We start from the raw sequence: 19990 nt of genomic DNA on the forward strand, positions 1-19990 counted from the left end.
GCCTGGAGAAGAGAAGGCTCCGGGGAGACCTTGGAGCCCCTTCCAGTCACTGAATTTTCACTGAATTTCTAGAGTTGGAAGGGACCATAGAGATCATCTAGTCCAACTCCCCTAAGAAGGGGGGCTCCAGGAAAGCTGGGGAGGGACTCTGGATGAGGGAGGGGAGCCCTAGGAGGAGGGGGAAGGGTTTGACCCTGCAAGAGGGGAGATGGAGCTGAGCTGTGGGGAAGAACTTGTTTGGTGTGAGGGTGGTGAGAGCCTGGCCCAGGTTGGCCAGAGAAGCTGTGGCTGCCCCATCCCTGGAGGGGTTCAAGGGCAGGTTGGAGGGGGCTTGGAGCAACCTGGTGTGGTGGGAGGTGTCCCTGCCCAGGGCAGGGGGTGGCACTGGGGGGGCTTTGAGGTCCCTTCCCACCCAAACCAGTCTGTGATTCTGTGGTGTGGCTGGGCATCCTCACATGCCCAGCAGTGACTCTCCCGTGTTGTTTCAGCAGAGCTATGGTGAAGGCCCCCACTACAGTGAGCACAGGGACCTGCCGTCCCACAGCAGCATCTCTTCATCACCGTTCCTGGGAGCTGGACTAGTGGGTAAGTGTCTTTTGGTGGGTGGGTGGTCAAAGGAGGGGAAATCAAATGCAGAACAGCACATGGTGGTGGGAGTGTTTGCACTGGCTGGAATTGCTGTTCCCCATGTGGACCTGCTCCAAAAGATGTTCTCAAAGCTGTGCTTAAAGGAGCTGCTGTCCAGAGGGTCTCTTGACCAAAGTAACAAGCAATAGGATAAGATGAAGCGGACTCAAGTTGTCCCAGGGGAGGTTTAGGATGGATATTAGGAATAATGACTTCATGGAAAGGGTTTTCAAGCCTTGGAATGGGCTGCCCAGGGCAGTGGTGGATTCACCATCCCTGGAGGGATTTAAAAGCCGGGCAGATGTGGTGCTGAGGGCCATGGGTCAGTGGTGGTTTGGGCAGGGTTGGGTTGATGGTTGGACTCGATGATCTGAAAGGTCCCTTCCAACCAGAAGGATTCTGTGATTCCATCAGTTCCTGACACACAACCGCCGCTGTATTTTATATCGATGGTTGTTTTTCCCTGCGTTACAGTAGCACCCAGAGGCAATAGTGGAGATTGATGCCCTCCTGTTGGCACAGGGTGGGCTGAGTGTGCTCTTGGGAGCTGGTGATCAAGGGTGGAAAAGTGGCAGTTGGGCAAGACACAGCTCATTTTAGGGTCTTACAACAGGCTCTTTGCTTTCCGGCCTCGCCACCCATCGTGCGTGACCGGAGGCGTGCCACCATTTACCCAGTTACCTCTCCCAGCTCGGGGGCGGGAGGGAGAGATTAAGAGCAGAAAATATCCATCCTGAAGGGCTTAGAAAGCTCTAATGACATTAGGTCAGGAATTGGGGTTAGTCCTCCCCACCTTTGCCCACGCAGCGGTGGTTCAAACCCTGCAGCGAGTGGAAGGAGCGGAGCCGGGGCGGCCGGCGGCGTTCGCTCCTGGGCTGCAGGGTGGGGTTAGAAGAGGGAATTGTGTTTGAAACACAAAATCCCCACCACGATCGGAGGTTCCTCCTGCAGAGCTGGTCAGAACAGGGAAGAGAGGAGGGGGGTCGTGCTGGGAAGGGAGGTGTTTGTTCCTCCTGGGGGCTCACTCTCAGCTCTGCTCCCCCTTTTCGCTGCTCTTGCCGTCGGAGGGGGGGGGGGGTGTTTAATTGCCCCTCGGGGGTCCCGTGCAGGTGGGGAAGAACTTTTCCGAGCAGCTCCCCCCTGTCCCTCTGCAAGGGCGGTTATTCCTTCTCGTTTTCTGCCCTGGGAGGATGTAAGCAAAGCAGAAGAGTTGTTTCTTAATAAGACGGGGGAGCCTTGATGCAGTTCAAGGAGGTTTCTCGGGGGTGTGCGTGGGGGGGACCCATCCCAGCCCGTCCCATGCCTGGGGCCCAGGCAGCCTTGAGAGTTTCCAGCCGAGAAGGAGCTGCCCGGGGAGGAACACGGAGGTTTCCCTTTTGATGTGTGCGGGGAAGACGCGTTTGGCTTCCTCTCAAAGACAGGGCTCCCAGCCTTTGGCAGCCTCCGCGGCGCTCCCCGGCCCGGCCACGAGCCCAACCAGTCCCCAGCGCGTGGAGCCGGAGCCGGAGCCGCCCCGGCGGGGGGTTCCCCGGGCTGTGTCCGCAGCGGAGGGCCAACTGGGGCCATGTGGCCAGCAGGATGGTAGCCCCACATCGTGCCCGAGGCTCGAGTCCCCTCCGGGGTGGTATCTCCCCACACCAGTGCAAGGTCTCGGCCACTGGCCCGGGGTGGTTGGGAGCAGCACGAGGAGCTCCTGGTGCTGGGGAGGCTGGGAGAGAGCAGCCAGGAAGGGCAGGAGGCTCCTCACGTCTCAAAGTTGTTTTTTTTTTTTACTGAAATTGAATGTGGTTGAAGTAGAAAACATCAATTCCTGGAGCAGGATCCAAAACACATCAATAAGCTTTGCTTTGCCTCTGTGCTCGGGTGCTGAGGAGGAGGATGGACCGGAGGGAGACCACGGGTGGGATTTTCTCTTCCTCTTTTCCAAGCTGCTTCTTCTGAAAACTTTTCAAGTGGCAAAATGATAAACGGAAGGGAGATGATGATGATGATAACAGAAAGGAGAGCATAGAAAACCCCAAAACAGTAATGCTTTTGCATACGATAGTGGAAAGGCAGTGGCAAAGTGGGAGGGAAAGGTGACTTTTGGAGATTTGTCACTTCCCCGGTTTCAGCAAGGTCCCCTCCAGGGTCAATGGTGGGAAGATCCTGTCTATGGGGCAATTGAGTGGAACCCATGAATTTTAGAAGGTGAGGAGATAGAAGGAAGGAGCAGATTAGGATGGACACGTCCAGGGGTATGGGGCAGACAAAAGGTGCGTGAGATAATCTTCTAAGCCCTTCTCCAAAATCAGCATTTGCATCTGTTTCCCACTTGACCTCTATTTCTTCAAAGAGGATTAGAAACTTCAGGAGGGACAGGATCTGTGTTGAAAGTGATGGGCTTGGCCAGCTGGAGAGGGAGCCTGAGCTGAAGGGCCCCACAAGGAAAAAGTGCCCCTTGATGTCCCCTCTTGGTGTCCCCTGTTGATGTCCCTCATTGGCACGGGCTCTGAGGCTGCCTCTCTCTGGGGAGTGCTGGCCTCCTCTGGGAACCCATGGCTCCTGGCTTCTGTGATCCTCAAGTGAATGCAGAGTCCCAGAGGCAGCCTTTGTCCCCAGCCATCCTCTGACCATGCCCTGGGGACAGCGAGGACCCTTCCCACAGCAGAGGGACACTGCTGACCGGGCAGTGCTGGTTGGAGAAGTGGAGCTCTCTCCATTTTTTTTTCTCTATTTCCCACATGAATCTGGCAAATGGAAAAGAGCCTCCACTTTCACCCGCCTTCGGTGGGCTGAGGAGCTCCTTCCTTTGGTGGGTGAGAAGCTCCACACGCCCCTCAACGTGCGCTGGAGCCCAGAAACCCCCCACCCCTGGGCTGCATCCCCAGCAGCGTGGCCAGCAGGGCCAGGGGGGGATTCTGCCCCTCTGCTCCGCTCTGGGGAGACACCCCCCAGTGCTGCCTCCAGCTCTGGGGCCACCACCAGCAGAAGGACATGGAGCTGTTGGAGCGGGGCCAGAGGAGGCCCCGGAGATGCTGGGAGGGCTGGAGCCCCTCTGCTGGGAGGGGGGGCTGAGAGAGTTGGGGGGTTCAGCCTGGAGAAGAGAAGGCTCCGGGGAGACCTTGGAGCCCCTTCCAGTCCCTAAAGAAGGGGGGCTCCAGGAAAGCTGGGGAGGGACTCTGGCTGAGGGAGGGGAGCCCTAGGAGGAGGGGGAAGGGTTGGACCCTGCAAGAGGGGAGATGGAGCTGAGCTGTGGGGAAGAACTTGTTTGGTGTGAGGGTGGGGAGAGCCTGGCCCAGGTTGGCCAGAGAAGCTGTGGCTGCCCCATCCCTGGAGGGGTTCAAGGGCAGGTTGGAGGGGGCTTGGAGCAACTCTGCTGGGAGGGGGGGCTGAGAGAGTTGGGGGGGTTCAGCCTGGGGAAGAGAAGGCTCCAGGGAGACCTTAGAGCTCCCCTCCCTGATGGTGGAGGTTTCCTGGAGCTCCTTGAGGGACTGGAAGGGTAACTGGGCAGGGAGCTCTGGCGTGTGTTGCTCTGGATGGGATAACCTCAATTGAAAAAAACCCAACACTAGGTCAGTCCCTGAATGGAAAGTCGGAGTAAAAATGACCCCGTGGTGGCAGGGGGTGTCGGTGGTCCCCGTGCCAGGGTGAGCAGCGATGTCTGTGAGCTCCATCACCCCCAAGTTTTCAAGCTTTGAGCCCTGGGTGCCGCTCCCCGGAGGACGGGTGACATCTCGGCGAGGTCTGAGCATCCCAGCCTGGGGTGGGGAGAGGTGACAGGGACCGTCCCTGCCCGGGGTGGTGCCAGGACACAGCGCCGTGACGAAGTGGCTCGTCCGAGGAGAGGGCTTTTCTGTTTGTTTGAAATCACCAATCTCCAAAATCTGCCGCTCTTTCCACCATTCATCTTCAGCAGAGGCAGGCGGGGGGGCATCGCTTAAACAGCGGGGAAACTGATAAGCCATAACAGATTTCTTTCTAGTAATTATTTCTAGTAATTAGCTTCTTTTCAGAGGAGTGTTTCTAATCTGGTGTGTATTGTGAGCTGTTGTGGATTGGGTTCTTCCTGGACAATGCTTTCAATCTGCCCACGGACGGGACTTGTCGCTGCTCCTGGCTTTTTTAACATTATTTTTATTTTCTACCACCCCCACCACCACCACCTTTTAATCCCCGGCTGTGATTTTCCTCCCAGTTTTCCCCAGGCTGTAACTCTAATGGAATTACGGGTGCGGGGCCGGGGGGCGGCACACGGTGGGTGGCTGTGCCATGGCCGGGGCGGTGGGTGCCGGGGTGATGCGGGGGCACCGGGGTGAGCTCCCCCCGGGCTGGCAGGACTGGGCAAAGCTCCTGCCTCCTCCCGGCGGGCACTGGCAAAATCTGTAGGTTGAATCCCCTTTTCTTAGTTTCTTTAGACACATCCACCAGCAGGGCTTGTCCTGGGGGGAGAAACAGCAAAACCATGAGTTTACTTGGAAGCCTGGGTTGCTGTGGTGGGGGTGAGACGCTGCCGTGGTCCTGGTGCTGGGGCCAAAGCTGCTGCTGGAGCTGGTGAAAACCATGAGAAAGAGGAGTTTTTATTCTGCCACTTTGTCAACGAGCCCGGGAATTAATCTGCCTTTGGGAGGAGAGAGTGTGTGGGGGGCTTTGACACTGAAAGAGGGGAGATGGAGATGACATCTCAGGAAGCAATTCTTTGCTGTGAGGGTGGGGAGACCCTGGGCCGGGGTGCCCAGAGTCTGGTAAGTGTGGAAGCATCACACAGCTAAGGCCATGGAGATGCTGGGAGGGCTGGAGCCCCTCTGCTGGGAGGGGGGGCTGAGAGAGTTGGGGGGGTCAGCCTGGAGAAGAGAAGGCTCCGGGGAGACCTTGGAGCCCCTTCCAGTCCCTCAAGAAGGGGGGCTCCAGGAAAGCTGTGGAGGGACTCTGGCTGAGGGAGGGGAGCCCTAGGAGGAGGGGGAAGGGTTGGACCCTGCAAGAGGGGAGATGGAGCTGAGCTGTGGGGAAGAACTTGTTTGGTGTGAGGGTGGGGAGAGCCTGGCCCAGATTGGCCAGAGAAGCTGTGGCTGCCCCATCCCTGGAGGGGTTCAAGGGCAGGTTGGAGGGGGCTTGGAGCAACGTGGTGTGGTGGGAGGTGTCCCTGCCCAGGGCAGGGGGTGGCACTGGGGGGGCTTTGCGGTCCCTTCCAACCCAAACTGCTCTGTGAGTCGTTGAAGCATAGAGGGTTTGGATTTTAGCAGGACAGGAAAGGGGGTTTCCCTGCTGCAGCTTCCTGTGTAGGAGGAATGTGGAAGTGCCGTGAGACCGTGGTGCCAGGACACTAATCCAGGAGAAGGAGCCACGATGCTCCTGGGTGACACCTTCCCAACCAGAGCCTGGACCCGTTGCCTCCTCCCCTCGCTGCCTCTCCTCTGTTTGACGTTGTGTCATTAGTGCCCGAGAGAAATGCAATGTTGGGGGCGGTTCTAAGGTCCCTTCCCACCCAAACCAGTCTGTGATACTCTGCAAAAGCCCAGGGTGAAGATGGGCTGGGGGGAGGCTTGGGCTGAGCCCGGCACAATGGATCCTGCAGGAGAGAACACGTCCAGAGAGGAGAGAGGTTGGGAAATCAAAGCAGCGGGGGCAGGAGAGGGGCAGGGGAAGGAGCCAGCGGGGGTGGAAGAGGCAGGAGGGGGATGCCAGGACTTGCAGGGAGGCAGTGCCATAAAGAGATTGAAATACCGCCATTTTCTGGGGACACTTGTTCTCTGCCATGCTTCACCTTTGCATCCTCAAATTTGCAGAGGCAAATCCAACAGACAAGGTTCCCGAGAGAAACCCCTTTCCCATTCAAGGGATTTATTCCCAGTATCTTCTGATTCTTATTTCTCCTCCTAAAATCCCTTCCCACCTGTCTGCAGGATTTCAGGAATTCTGTTGGGAGCGAGATGGAGTTTGGGGAGATTCCTGGTGTTTCCTTCAAGACCTGCCTCCATCCTGCTCCTTGCCACACTCCTGGGGTTTCACCACCCTCTCTGGTCTGTGCCCCTGGGCTGTGGCTACAAAGGGGCAACTCGGGCAAGTCCCGACGCAGCCACATTTGCCGCCTGTGCCGTGGCATCTCCCCAGCAGCAGAAACAGCACCTTCTGCTGGCAAGTTCAGCTGTTTCTTGCCCAACTTGTGGACTTTTTTTTTTATTTCAATAAGCTCGATACTTCCCAATCCACAAAAGTTTCCTCTTCTTCCTTCTGCCCTGTTTTCCTAGGCAATTAAATGTGAAATTCCTAATTTCTCCCCAATTTTCCCCATCCCACGAGACGCTGGTGGACCCGAGGAAGTGGCAGATGGGACAGGGTGAAGGACCTGCCACGTGGTGACGGTGCTGGGTTTGGAGCATCGTGGTGTGGAGTCAGCGCTGGGTTTCAGTCCTTCCTCTCCCCGTGGTCCTGCCCCCCGGGTTACCTGGGGGTGGCAGGGACTTCTCACCGCTCAAACCACCCGTGGAATTGGCAATATATTGTCATCCTGGAGGCCTGGCCAGATAAATGATGGTGGCATCACCCTGCTTTTCCTCTGCTTTAGGAATAATCACCATCCGCCCGATGCCACAACCTGTTGAGTTATTTGTGTCCCGGTGCCGGCGCCGCAGCAAATGGAGCTGTTTAAGCTCTTTTAAAAATTAGGTCATTTAGGAGATCCCTCCTTTGACATTCTGACCTTTGTTTACTTAACGTTTAAGCCCCGGCAGTGAGCCGGCCTGCAGCGCCCAGCGCGTCCGGTGGGGCTGGAGGAGAGGGGTGCCAGGATGCCCCCCACCCTGGGGGGTCTCGGGTTTGAGGGTTTTAGGGGGGATTTAAAAGCCAGGTAGATGTGGTGCTGAGGGCCATGGGTCAGTGGAGGTTTGGGCAGGGTTGGGTTGATGGTTGGACTCGATGATCTGAAAGGTCCCTTCCAACCAGAACGATTCCATGATTCGATGAAAGGGAGCTCCCCGACCTGGGCTGAGGACTCCCTGTCAGCCCCATCAGCAGGGACCACCGAGGTGGCATCGCCAGGGACCCCGTGCTGCCATGTAAAAGGTTCCTTCCAACCAGAACAATTCTCTGATTTTACCAAATTTTGGATTGAGCTCAAGGCTGAGGTTGCAAAACGGAGCAGCATCCTCTCTCTTCCCATCTCCATGCCCTGTGCTTCATCGTGGGGGGGCTAGTTTGGGGAAATATTCTCCCCCCCAACTTTCATCTGCTCCCCAAAGCTTCTTACCCGTGTCTGGAGCTGCTGCCAGCCCGAACGTCCCACCCAACCTGCATCTCCCAGGCTTTGGGTTAAGCAGATTGGCAGCATCCCCCCCGCCCCCTCCTCCCAATTTTGCTTGCTGAGCCAGACCGAGGGCAGGATGCGACTGTCCCTTTTCGGGAAGGATTTTGGCAGGTGGAGGTTGCAGAGGAGACCCCTGTGCCAGCACTGGCGGGGGGGGGGGGTGGCAGATTCCCCTGTGCCAACACGGGGCACCCTCCTGCCCTGGGTGCAAAGCCATTTTGAGCATCATCTTCTATTTCCTTCTTCCCTCCCCCTTCTCCCCGGTAGCACCGTCGATAGGCTGTAATTAACAGTAGGGAAAATTTCCTCCTATATTTTCAGCCCAGCTTTTCTTTTTTTAAGGAAAAAGGGCCTGTTCCCTGGGGGCCATGCTGTGCTCCGGGGCAGCGACCGCGAGGGAAGAGCCTGCAAGGACGTTTCAGAATGGAAACATTTCACCACGTGTGTTGAGTTTTTTTGTTGGGTTTTTTTTTTTTCTTTTTTTTTTTCTCCCCCTTGAAAACACTATTTTCAGCAGCGTGTGGGCAGGGTGAGGTTGAGTTGTGTTTGGATAAAAGCCGTTGCTGGGTCCTGGAGTTCACTCGGTGGCACTGGGGCACGTGGGCCGGGCTCACGCTGGGATGCTCTCGCGCTGCATCCCGGTCCATGGCACATCCTTCTCCTCACCACATCCCTCTCCACCCCGCATCTCGGTCACATCCCAATGCTCCAGCTGCTGGGAGTCCCCTGGTCCCACAGGAGCCTCCCCAGTGGGACCTGACCAGTTCTGGGCTCCCCAGTTCCAGAAGGACAGGGAACTGCTGGAGAGGGGACAGCAGAGGCTACAAAGATGATGAGGGGCCTGGAGCATCTCTCTCATGAGGAGAGGCTGAGGGACTTGGGGCTTTCTAGTCTGGAGAAGAGAAGGCTGAGGGGGGATCTGATCAACACCTGTAAATACTTCAAGGGTGGGTGTCAGGAGGATGGGGCCAGTCTTTTCTCAGTGGTGCCCAGTGACAAGAGGAAATGGGCACAAACTAGAACATAAGAAGTTCCACCTAAACATGAGGAGGAACTTCTTTGCTGTGAGCGTGGCAGAGCCCTGGCAGAGGCTGCCCAGGGAGGTGGTGGAGTCTCTCCTTCTCTGGAGACATTCAAACCCACCTGGACACATTCCTGTGGGCCCTGCTCTGGGTGACCCTGCTCTGGCAGGGGGTTGGGGGAGATGATCTCCAGAGGTCCCTTCCAACCCCGTGTGATTCTGTGACCGAGGGGGCTTGGAAAGGAAGTAGACGCTTTTCTCTTGAGTGCCTTCTCTTTAGATCTGGATGGAGTTTTGGGAAGTTGGATCTCCATGAGGAAAGGGGGAGAAGGTCAATCCCACGCCGTAGGGAGCAGTAGCTCAGGTCCATGCGCTGCTGCTCAGGGGGCACTAGAATTGTCCAAGGGGGCTTGGAAAGGAAGTAGACGCTTTTCTCTTGAGTGCCTTCTCTTTAGATCTGGATGGAGTTTTGGGAAGTTGGATCTCCATGAGGAAAGGGGGAGAAGGTCAATCCCACGCCGTAGGGAGCAGTAGCTCAGGTCCATGCGCTGCTGCTCAGGGGGCACTAGAATTGTGTTTCCTGATGGACAGAGAGCACCCATGGAGCCTGGTCACTGGAGCCTGGCTTTGGCTTTGCTCTGTCACCACCTCTGCCAAATTCACCTGCCTTTTTTTAATACATCTGGAGGGATTTTTTTCTGCTCTGCTCTGACACTGCCGGTTTCCATGGCCACAAGCGCTTCCCCGCATCGCTGCACGTTGGGGGTTTTGCTGTTTATGGACTGGCCGAGCCCTGAGGTCCAGGAAAGTAAAAAAAGCTCCTGTTTTAGCAGGGGGCTGTGCCCAGAGGCCATCACCTCTGCTCGGAGCTGCGTGACGAGAGAGGGCTTCACACCTCGGCGGGACGCCCCGGGAGGTGCACGAGGCTGCATCAAACCTCCCCTTCCCTCCTCCTCTAAACCTTGTCTTTCCTTTTCTCCACCGTAGGGAAGAGCAGTGAAAGAGCCTCATACTCCACGTTCGGAAGAGACACAGGGATGCCAGGACTGAACCAGGTAAGAATAAAACACATTGAGGTTTTTTTTTCACTCCATTTCTTGGCTCAGCTGTCGGGAGCAGGAGACTGGGAGCGAGAGGGAACCTGGTGGTTTGTGTCTCTGCTCCGGGTCCTGGGGAGCCTCTGCCGGGTGCCGGGGGTTTGTACGGACACAGGGTGCTGGCTCAGAAGAGCTGTCAGAGTTCAGAAAACAGGGTTGTAGCAGCTTCTCAGTTCTTTTCAAAACCTCTTCAGACTCACTCACTTTATTATTGCTAATCCCATTTCTGGCTGATTTGTATTTAAGCAGATGTGACGGAGCCGAGGCTGCCCTCGGAGGGGGGTTCAGTGAGTGGGATCCAAGTAACACCTCTCCCTGTGACAGGGTGGCTGGGGGCACAGGAACACTTCAGGTGGCACCTTCTCCCTCCGGCTGCCCACGCTGGGGGTCTCACTGTACCCCAAGCACTGTGACTGGTGCTGCTGCTCTCCCTTCCCCAGCCAGTGTCCCTTCAGCCAGTGTCCCCATGTCCCCCAGCTCACCAGTTCAGGGGAGGGAGAGCCCGTGAGACAGTTCCTGTGCTGTTGGAGCATCTTTTCGGTGGATATCAGGTGGTGGTTTGGTGTTATGGTGGTTCTGGCCGTGCAGGACCTGCCCCAGATGCTCATCTCCCCAGTTGGGGAGGGACAGGGCATGGGAGAGGTGTCCCCTTGGGTCACCCCGAGTGAACCCCGGTGTGGGGACCAGGGCTGCGCCGTGGGGAACAGTTTCCTTCCCATGGGGAATACCACAGGCATAAATCAGAGACCGGGAACGCGGTGGACCAGCCCTGAGATGATCTCTCCTGCTGTCGCCGCCGTCCAGAAATAGTTTTTTGGGAAGGAGCGAGCACCTTCTCTTTGATGTGTTGCTGCAACTGCCCCGTCCGTGCCCGAGCCTGGCCCCGGGGAAACAGTCCCACCATTTTATTCAAGGGAGCAGCTTTTTGGCCGGACAGCTTTTTATTTTATCCATGTACACACACACATATTACATGTTTTAATTTTACACAAATTTGTCATAATTTCCTCTTCTCTGAACTGAGGATGTTTCCTTTTGCTGAAACAGCTGTGCTGGCTGTCTGTGCCAGAGTGGATTTAATTTACCACTGAAGCTGCTAAAATAAAAATGGGACGGGTGCCAAGCCTCGCTTTTGAATGTTATGGTTTTTGCTGGGGTTTTGGTGGAGGAGGGGGAGATATAAGGTAACAGGAGCGGGGTGGGCACATGGTGCCGCGGGCTGGGAGAGGCCCCGGCGCGGGTCGGGATCGGGTGGCAGAGCCGGGGGGACGCAGCCCGTTTGATGTGGAGGGGAGACACAAAACCCCTCTTGTGCGGGGCCGTCTGCCCGCCCCCGGTGGCCCCCACAACAGTTGTTGCTTCTGGCTCTGGTTTTGGAGGGGGTGGGGGCGAAGGTTGACCTGGTTTTTTTGCCTTTTTTAAGATTTTTTTTTTGGAAAAGCGCTGGAAAATTGTCCAGTGGCAGATGCCCTGAATGGGGAGCAGGTTCCTCCCTAAATTCCCCCCCTCCAGGGCAAGGCTAGGTCTCCCCCCCTTGTTTAACACTTAACCACCTCTGGAGGCATCCCCGGGGGAGGGAGGGGGAAGAAAAGCTGTTTTTCTGGGAAATTGCCTGAAAATCTCTGCTCCTCTCTGGAGGGGCCGGGCAGCAGCTCCGGGCTCTGGGGGTGCTGCGCCGATGGCTTTCCTTGGCCGCGCTGCTCCACGGCCCGTCGTGGTTTCGCTGCAAAGGTAATATGACCAGTGGAACAGATTGCAGGAATTTCACCAGCTGTGAATACACGAGCTCCTCTTTCCCTCCCCGACCCCTTTCTGGAGGAGACGGAGTTGTAAAGCAGTCGGTTTTCCTTTTCCAGTTTCCCAAAAGCCTGAAATCTTCCTTTATTTCAACATTCTGCCCTCGGAAGATGGGTCAAAGCCAAAGCTTTTGTTACTTAAAGGCCCTTTGCCAGCTCTCTTAAATTCCATGTAAATACATTTCACTTTCTCCGGAGGTGAAAGCGGGTGTGATCCTGGAGGAAAAGCACATTTTCTCCATCCCAGGAGCCAGCGAGTGCCCGGGCTCTGGCTCCTGCCGGCTCCGTGCCGCTTCCCAGCGCGCCCGAGGTCAGCTGGGATCAACACGAGGGAGGAGTTTCCTCTGTTTAAGAAAGAAGGGTTCGACCTTCGGCCTCACCTTGAGTACTGTGTCCAGTTTTGGGCCCCCTACCATAAAAAAGACATTGAGGTGCTGGAGCGGGTCCAGAGAAGGGCAACAAAGATGGTGAGGGGTCTGGAGAATAAGTCTTATGAGGAGAGGCTGAGGGAGCTGGGGTTATTCAGCCTGGAGAAGAGGAGGCTGAGGGGAGACCTTATTGCTCTCTACAACTCCCTGAAAGGAGGGTGTAGAGAGATGGGGGTCGGTCTCTTTTCTCAAGTCACAGGTGACAGGACGAGAGGAAATGGCCTCAAGTTGCACCAGGGGAGGTTCAGGCTGGATATTAGGAAAAATTTTTTCACTGAAAGGGTTCTCAGCCCTTGGAATGGGCTGCCCAGGGAGGTGGTTGAGGCCCCATCCCTGGAGGTGTTCAAAAGACGGGTTGATGTGGTGCTGGGAGGTCTGGTTTAGTGATGATGCTCCTTGTTTGTTGTGTGGGTGTCTATTTTTGTCAGTCAGGTTGACGGTTGGACAAGATGATCTTTAAGGTCCCTTCCAACCTAGAAGATTCTGTGATTCTGTGATTTTTCCCTGATAAAATGCAAGAGAAAACCAGCCCCGGCAGAGGCATCACGGCTCCGTTGTGGGTCCAGCTGCTGGGATGGGAGAGGAACTGCCAGTGGGGGCACCTTGGGCTGGATTTTATGGTCGGGGGGCACTGGGAGAGGCACAGTCAGATGGGCCACCAGCCGTGTTACCTGTCTCCGGTGGTCGGTTTGGGCACGGTCGAGAGATGGGGCAGCCGGGGGGCTCCTGGGTTTGCCAGGGGGTGAGCACCATCTCTGGTCTCTGCCCCGGCCATGTCCTTGGTGAGGGCAGGAGGGGTGGTCGAGTGGGCTGTTTGAGGATGGAAGGACACGCTGTGTGTCCCCCAAAGCATCAGAAACTGTCCCCCCTTGCTGTAAAACCTCGGAGGTGGCAAAGGAAGAGTTTTGTCCCAAGTAAATCCATTTGTCCCGGTGCGGGCAGAGCTCGCTGCCTCCAGCAGATGCTCCTGAGGCCGTGGCTCGCAGACAGGCTGGTGGGGCTGGTGAGGACATGGCCCAGTGGTCACCTCCTCTTTGCCTGCAGCAGGTTGGGCCCATAAAACCCTCGGCAGGGTCTCATCCTGCCCCGGGGGGGGCAACGAGGTGAGCATGGGGCAGGGATGCTCCCCAGCACAGCACCTTCTGGTTCCCACCCCAGGTTTGTAGAGAGCTTCCTCCCTGGGACCCAGCTTGAAAGTCCCTTTTCTCATTGCACCTCTGTTCCCCCACCACTACACCCGTATTTACAAATTTGGTTTTTCATAGAATCATAGAATTTCCCAGGCCGGAGGGGACCTCCAAAGGCCATCTAGTCTGACCCCCCCGCAGTCAGCAGGGACACCCCCAACTAGACCAGGTTGCCCAGGGCCTCGTCGAGCCTCTCCTTGAATATCTCCAGGGATGGGGCTTCAACCACCTCCCTGGGCAACCTGTCCCAGTGCTCCACCACCCTCACAGTGAAGAACCCTCTCCTCATCTCCAGTCGAAATCTGTTCCCCTCCAGCTTGAAGCCATTGCCCCTCGTCCTGTCACTGCAGGCCTTTCTAAACAGGCTCTCCCCAGCCTTCCTGTAGCCCCCTCAGGTACTGGAAGGCTGCTATAAGGTCTCCCCGGACCCTCCTCTTCTCCAGGCTGAACAACCCCAGCTCCCTCAGCCTGTCCTCGGAGCAGAGGTGCTCCAACCCCCTGATCATCCTCGTGGCCCTCCTCTGGACCCTCTCCATCAAGTCCATGTCCTTCTTATATTGAGGGCTCCAGACCTGCACACAACACTCCAGGTGAGGTCTCACCAGAGCAGAGTAAAGTGGCAGAATCCCCTCTCTGGACCTGCTGCCAACGCAGCTTTTGATGCAGCCCAGGATGCGATTGGCCTTCTGGGCTGCAAGTGCCCACTGCCTGCTCATGTCCAGCTTCTCGTCCACCAGAACCCCCAAGTCCCTTTCCTCAGGGCTGCAGTCCCTTTCCTCAGGGCTGCTTTTTCCTTCTAGTCCTTTGGCTTGTCTTTTTTTTTTTTTTTTTTTTTTTTTTTTTGTTTCCCTGGGCTGAATTGGTGCGAATTTGGCTCAAGCCATCTCCGTTCTCTCCCAGCGATCGCGGTGCTTTCGTAAAAAGGGTTTTTCTGTCTCTCCCCGTTTGCAGACCGGTTTCCTGCCCAGCGAAATGGGAATGGCGAGTCCCAGCACGCTTTCCCCCACCGGGGTGAAAGGGGGGTCTCAGTATTTTTCTTACCCCAACAATCCTCGCCGGAGAGGTGCTGAGAGCAACATAGGTAAGTGGCTTCCTGTCACCCCCTGCGTGTCCCCCCTCCTCTCTGCGGGGTCAAGCGACCGCGGGGGCTCTCAACTGGGCAAAAAGAAGCCATTTGGCTTTTAACGAAGGCTGAGGCCGGGTGTGAATGTACCTTCTGAGTGAAGACAAGCCCCAGTTCTCCAGAACTTGTGTTTCTTGTCATAGTTCCCCCCCCACACACCCTCCAAAGTCACTTTCTTGCTGCTATTTTGGGCTTTCCCCGACAAACGAAACTAGAAGTGACCCAGCGTAACGTGGTTTTTTCCAGTGCTTTTCAGAAAAAGGCACCCACTTTGATGTTGCCACGTTAAAACGTTGCTGGTTGATGTTGTCAGCCTGGAAAATGGTTCTTTTACATCGGGTTGTTCTGTGTGATGAATTTCTCCTCCTGAGCTCACCCCAGCAGCATCCCTGCCTTGGGGGATGTGCTGCGTTAGCACCCTGCACCACCCAGTGGGGGCTTTCCTTAATTATGATCTGAAAAAAAACCCCCAGATTTTTAACCAGTGCTTCCCCTTGAGCCTTTCTTGTGGCTCAACCCCCTCCAACCTCCCTGAGTTGTCTCCCTTCCCCCAGGACACTGTGTGTGTGTCCCCCCCACCCAGGGCAGGACCTGGTGAGGGACTGGCTGGGGGTGAACACCATCCTCATCTTCCTGCAGCCGCGAAGCTTTCCCCACTATATTTCTCTATAAGGAGCAAATGGAAATACAGCCCCAGCCCTGCATTTGTTCTCTTTCTGCATTTCTCTCTGCAAACCCACTTCAAGTTTTCAGAAAGAAAGAACAACAAGGGGTTATTTCTGCCCCAAAGAGGCAGCGCAGCCCTTCTCCGCGGGGTGGACACCTCTTACCACGTTGTTTTGGGAGAGACACTGCCCCATGAACCCCGTTCGGGGGTGAAGCCTGCCCTGGGAGGGTGCAGAGGAGACGAGGGGGAGAGGTTCATCCTCAGACATTTTCATTATTGACACTTTTTTGGGTACTGGGAGTTTGGGATCTGAGCCCTGTTTGTACCTGCATCTTCCATCCTTGGGGACTTTCAGCTGTGGCTTGTTGTTCCGCCCCTCCCCTCCCCACAAAAGTTAGATCCTCTTTTCTTTTCTTTAAACCAGATGGACAACCCAAAAAGGTTCGGAAGGTGCCTCCTGGACTCCCCTCCTCGGTAAGTGGCAGAGGTGTTCTCCCCACAGGTATCTCCTCCCCATTCCTCTGTCCCCTGGGTGTCCCAGCTCCCTCTGCCACGAGCTGTGCTGGCCCTATGGGTCCAGTCACCCCAAACATCCAGAGGGACCGGGACAGGCTGAGAGGTGGGTCCATGTGAACCTCATGGAGTTCAACCAGGCCAAGGGCAGGTCCTGCACCTGGGTCAGGGCAATGCCCAGCACAACCCCGGGCTGGGGGGGAACAGCTGGAGAGCAGCCCTGAGGAGAAGGACCTGGGGGTGTTGGGGGGTGAGAAGCTCCACACGCCCCTCAACGTGCGCTGGCAGCCCAGAAACCCCCCACCCCTGGGCTGCATCCCCAGCAGCGTGGCCAGCAGGGCCAGGGGGGGATTCTGCCCCTCTGCTCCGCTCTGGGGAGACACCCCCCAGTGCTGCCTCCAGCTCTGGGGCCACCACCAGCAGAAGGACATGGAGCTGTTGGAGCGGGGCCAGAGGAGGCCCCGGAGATGCTGGGAGGGCTGGAGCCCCTCTGCTGGGAGGGGGGGCTGAGAGAGTTGGGGGGGTTCAGCCTGGAGAAGAGAAGGCTCCAGGGAGACCTTGGAGCCCCTTCCAGTCCCTCAAGAAGGGGGGCTCCAGGAGAGATGGGGAGGGACTCTGGATGAGGGAGGGGAGCCCTAGGAGGAGGGGGAAGGGTTGGACCCTGCAAGAGGGGAGATGGAGCTGAGCTGTGGGGAAGAACTTGTTTGGTGTGAGGGTGGGGAGAGCCTGGCCCAGGTTGGGCAGAGAAGCTGTGGCTGCCCCATCCCTGGAGGGGTTCAAGGGCAGGTTGGAGGGGGCTTGGAGCACCCTGGTGTGGTGGGAGGTGTCCCTGCCCAGGGCAGGGGGTGACACTGGGGGGGCTTTGAGGTCCCTTCCCACCCAAACCAGTCTGTGACTCGTTGAAGCACAGAGGGTTTGGATTTTAGCAGGACAGGAAAGGGGGTTTCCCTGCTGCAGCTTCCTGTGTAGGAGGAATGTGGAAGTGCCGTGAGACCGTGGTGCCAGGACACTAATCCAGGAGAAGGAGCCACGATGCTCCTGGGTGACACCTTCCCAACCAGAGCCTGGACCCGTTGCCTCCTCCCCTCACTGTCTCTCATCTGTTTGACGTTGTGTCATTAGTGCCCGAGTGAAATGCAATATTGGGTGTTAATTGGGTTCTGCTCCGGAGGGGGATCCATCCTGGTGGTTGTGCGGCGGCACCAGCGCTGCTCCAGGTGTTCTCTAAGGGGCTGTTCTGTAGGGAGGCCGAACAGGCTGGAGGAACACGTTACCTCCGCTCCTGCGCCTGTTCCAGGGGAATAAACTCAGCAATGTCTTTGTGGCTGGACGTTGCCTCCTCCCCTCGCTGCCTCTCCTCTGTTTGACGTTGTGTCATTAGTGCCTGAGTGAAATGCAATGTTGGGTGTTAATTGGGTTCTGCTCTGGAGGGGGATCCATCCTGGTGGTTGTGCCGTGGCAGCCAGAGCTGCTCCAGGTGTTCTCTAAGGGGCTGTTCTGTAGGGAGGCCGAACAGGCTGGAGGAACACGTTACCTCCGCTCCTGCGCCTGTTCCAGGGGAATAAACTCAGCAATGTCTTTGTGGCTGGAAGTAATGGGATCTCCAGGAAAGCTAATTGGAGCAGGCTGGAGGGTTCCTGCAGGAATACAGGAGCTGGCTGCGCGGCGGCCGGGGCTGCATTCCTCACCCCAGCCTCTGCGGGTCTGCAGGGGGACGGGCGGGCTCTGTCCCGCAGGAGAGATGGGGCTGGGGCTGGGATGGGGCTGGGGCTGGGATGGAGCTCAGACTGGGGCTGGGGCTGGAACTGGGACTGGGGATGGAACTGGGACTGGGGATGGAACTGGGACTGCGCTGTGCTAGAACTGTGTCTGGAACTGGGTCTGGGGCTGTGCTGGAGCTCAGACTGGGTCTGGAGCTGGAGTTGGGGCTGGAACTGGGACTGGGGCTGGAATCGGGACTGGGGCTGGAACTGGGACTGGGGCTGTGCTGGAGCTCAGACTGGGGCTGGGGCTGGAACTGGGAGTGGGGCTGTGCTGGAACTGGGACTGTGTCTGGAACTGGGTCTGGGGCTGTGCTGGAGCTCAGACTGGGTCTGGGACTTTGCTGGAACCCAGTCTGGAGTGGCCTGAGCTGGAGCTGGGGCTGAGGTGGAGTTCAGACTGGGGCTGTGCTGGAGCCCAGGCTGGAGCTGGGACTGGGCTGGAGCTGGGACTGAGCTGGACCTCATACTGGAGCTGGGACTATGCTGGATCCCTGGGCTGGAACTGGGACTGGGCTGGGGCTGTGCTGTAGCCCGGGCTGGGGCTGGAACCAGGACTGGGACTGGAGCTGGGACTGGGCTGAAGCTGGGGCTGGGACTGGAGCTGGGACTGGGCTGGAAGTGGGGCTGTGCTGGAGACGTGCCCCTGCACAAGCGTGCTGTGCCACTTGCTGCCAAAGCTGATACTGGTGGGACTGGGAGCGCCGCTGCCCCGTTCCCTGGGGAACACGCATTTTTGGCTGCTCTGCCCAAACCCTGGGGCTGCCGACGGGGCTGGCCCCAAACTCACACAGGAGTCATGACCAGTTCCCAGAGCACTGGGAGTTACTGGTGATTCCTGCCTGAGAACGACCCAGTGATTAACAGCAGCCTCTCTTAGATCAAACACCAGCTTTAAATCACTGAAGAACGACCCAGTGGTTAACAGCAGCCTCCCTTAGATCAAACACCAGCTTTAAATCACTGATCTGATTTCCAGGGGCTGCTGTTAAAATATGGAATAAAAAGGGGAAAGGGAGGAAAGGAGAGTGAAGAGGAGGAAGGGCAGAGGGGAGAGGAAGGGCAGAGGGGAGAGGGGGGAGAGTGAAAGAGCAAGGAGGAGGTGACCTCCAGAGGTGCCTTTTGACCCCGGCCATGCTGTGACTGCAGTTCCCATAAAGGCTTTTAAAGGGAACCCCGTGACAGGACTTGGAATGACACTGCTCCGGGCAGCCCCCGGATCCACACGGATCCTGGGGGGAGCTGGGGAGTTATCAGGGAGGAGCAAGTGCTCTGGGTTTTATTCCTGACAGAGTTTCAAACTATGGACTCCAAGCATTTATCTTGTAGCATTTCTCATCTTTTAAGACATCGGGCAATTTCCAGGGGGGGAAGAAATCCCCTGCCGTGGCGTTCCCTCATCGGTCCGTAACCTCCGCCGTGCGTGGGCTCTGTGGGACCCCAGGACGCCGGTGTTGGGAGGGTGAGGAAGAGGAAGGTGCCAGGGTTTGATGGGTTGGGGTTTTGGGGTTTGGAGGGTGTCGGACCCACGTCCTGCAGAGCCGAGTTGCTCCGAGAGCGGGTTTTGAGCTGGGAAAAGCTGCTGGCAGCAGGATCTGCCATGGCTGCGGCCACTTTCTGTGTGAAATTCGCAGCTTTCAGACACCCCCCCCAGTCGCCATGTGGGGAAACCATCGCTCTGACAAATGGCCCTTTATTGGCCTCGCATTTCAAAGGTGCTGGGGGGGGGAGCTCGGGTGGGAATTGCCAAAACTCAGCCCTTTCCCCCTGTCCGAGCCGGCACCTTCCCACCGGCTTTTCCAGCCTGGAAAGCTCTGGCCGTTACCTCGCAGCCCCGGGACCACAAAAGCTCCTGGTTTTGCTCCTTGGGCCGGTGCTGCCTCTTTCTGCTGCCGTTTCTCCACCGTCACCTCCGGCCTCTCCTGTTGGTTTTGAATTTGGGGTGAGAAACGGGCAGCGAGGCGGCGAGAGGCGCGCGGAGCACACGGAGTTACCCCCATCAAAGGCAGCGGATCAAAGGCTCCTTCTCGCCCCAGTCGCCCGCGCAGGAGCCCACCCCGTGGTATCGCTGGCCCCCGTGCAAAATAAATAGGTTAATCAGCATCTTATTAAAATAATAAGTGCTTTAAGCTGTAATTCCCCAGCTGCTTTGAAAACTCGGAGAGGTCCGGCGGCTGGAATAGCTGCAGGGGGCTGAAAGGGCAGAGATTCTGGCAAAGGCACCCAGAGATGGTGGGAGATGGTTAAAGAGGCAGGGACTGGGGGGCTCATCCCCACCTGTGCTCCAAACCCACGGCGCTTTGGGGTTAATTCATGTGAAATTGGGGCTGGGGGAGTGTGTCACCTGCCTGGTGGCCACCAGGATGTGGAGCCCCTTCACCCTCCCTGTGGTTGGGGAGCAGGGTTGGTGCCCGTGGCTGCGTTCCTGGGGGGCTGGTGTGTCCGGGTGCAGGATGTGGGGCTGGGGGAGACCCCCCCCCCCCCCTACA

General features: G+C 57.2%; 1 protein-coding gene across 22 annotated transcripts in view; it reads left to right on the plus strand.

Annotated features, from left to right (window-relative positions):
* The window catches only part of TCF3 (transcription factor 3), a 124834-nt gene that overhangs the window by 80809 nt on the left and 24035 nt on the right, over positions 1-19990 (plus strand). For 15 of the 22 annotated variants that reach the window (XR_001412819.1, XM_014949034.1, XM_014949032.1 and 12 more), the window contains 4 exons: positions 489-585; positions 9918-9985; positions 14390-14519; positions 15653-15702. Coding sequence is in view for 21 of the 22 variants with exons in the window: in XM_014949034.1 (XP_014804520.1) it covers positions 489-585; positions 9918-9985; positions 14390-14519; positions 15653-15702 (345 nt within the window). In the remaining variant the exon portion in view is untranslated. The remainder of the gene's footprint in view (positions 1-488; positions 586-9917; positions 9986-14389; positions 14520-15652; positions 15703-19990) is intronic. The other 7 variants (XM_014949043.1, XM_014949033.1, XM_014949044.1 and 4 more) reach the window with 1 other exon arrangement.

The sequence above is a fragment of the Calidris pugnax genome, unplaced genomic scaffold, assembly GCF_001431845.1.
Source record: "Calidris pugnax isolate Ruff unplaced genomic scaffold, ASM143184v1 scaffold170, whole genome shotgun sequence".
In the NCBI taxonomy this organism is placed as follows: domain Eukaryota; kingdom Metazoa; phylum Chordata; class Aves; order Charadriiformes; family Scolopacidae; genus Calidris; species Calidris pugnax.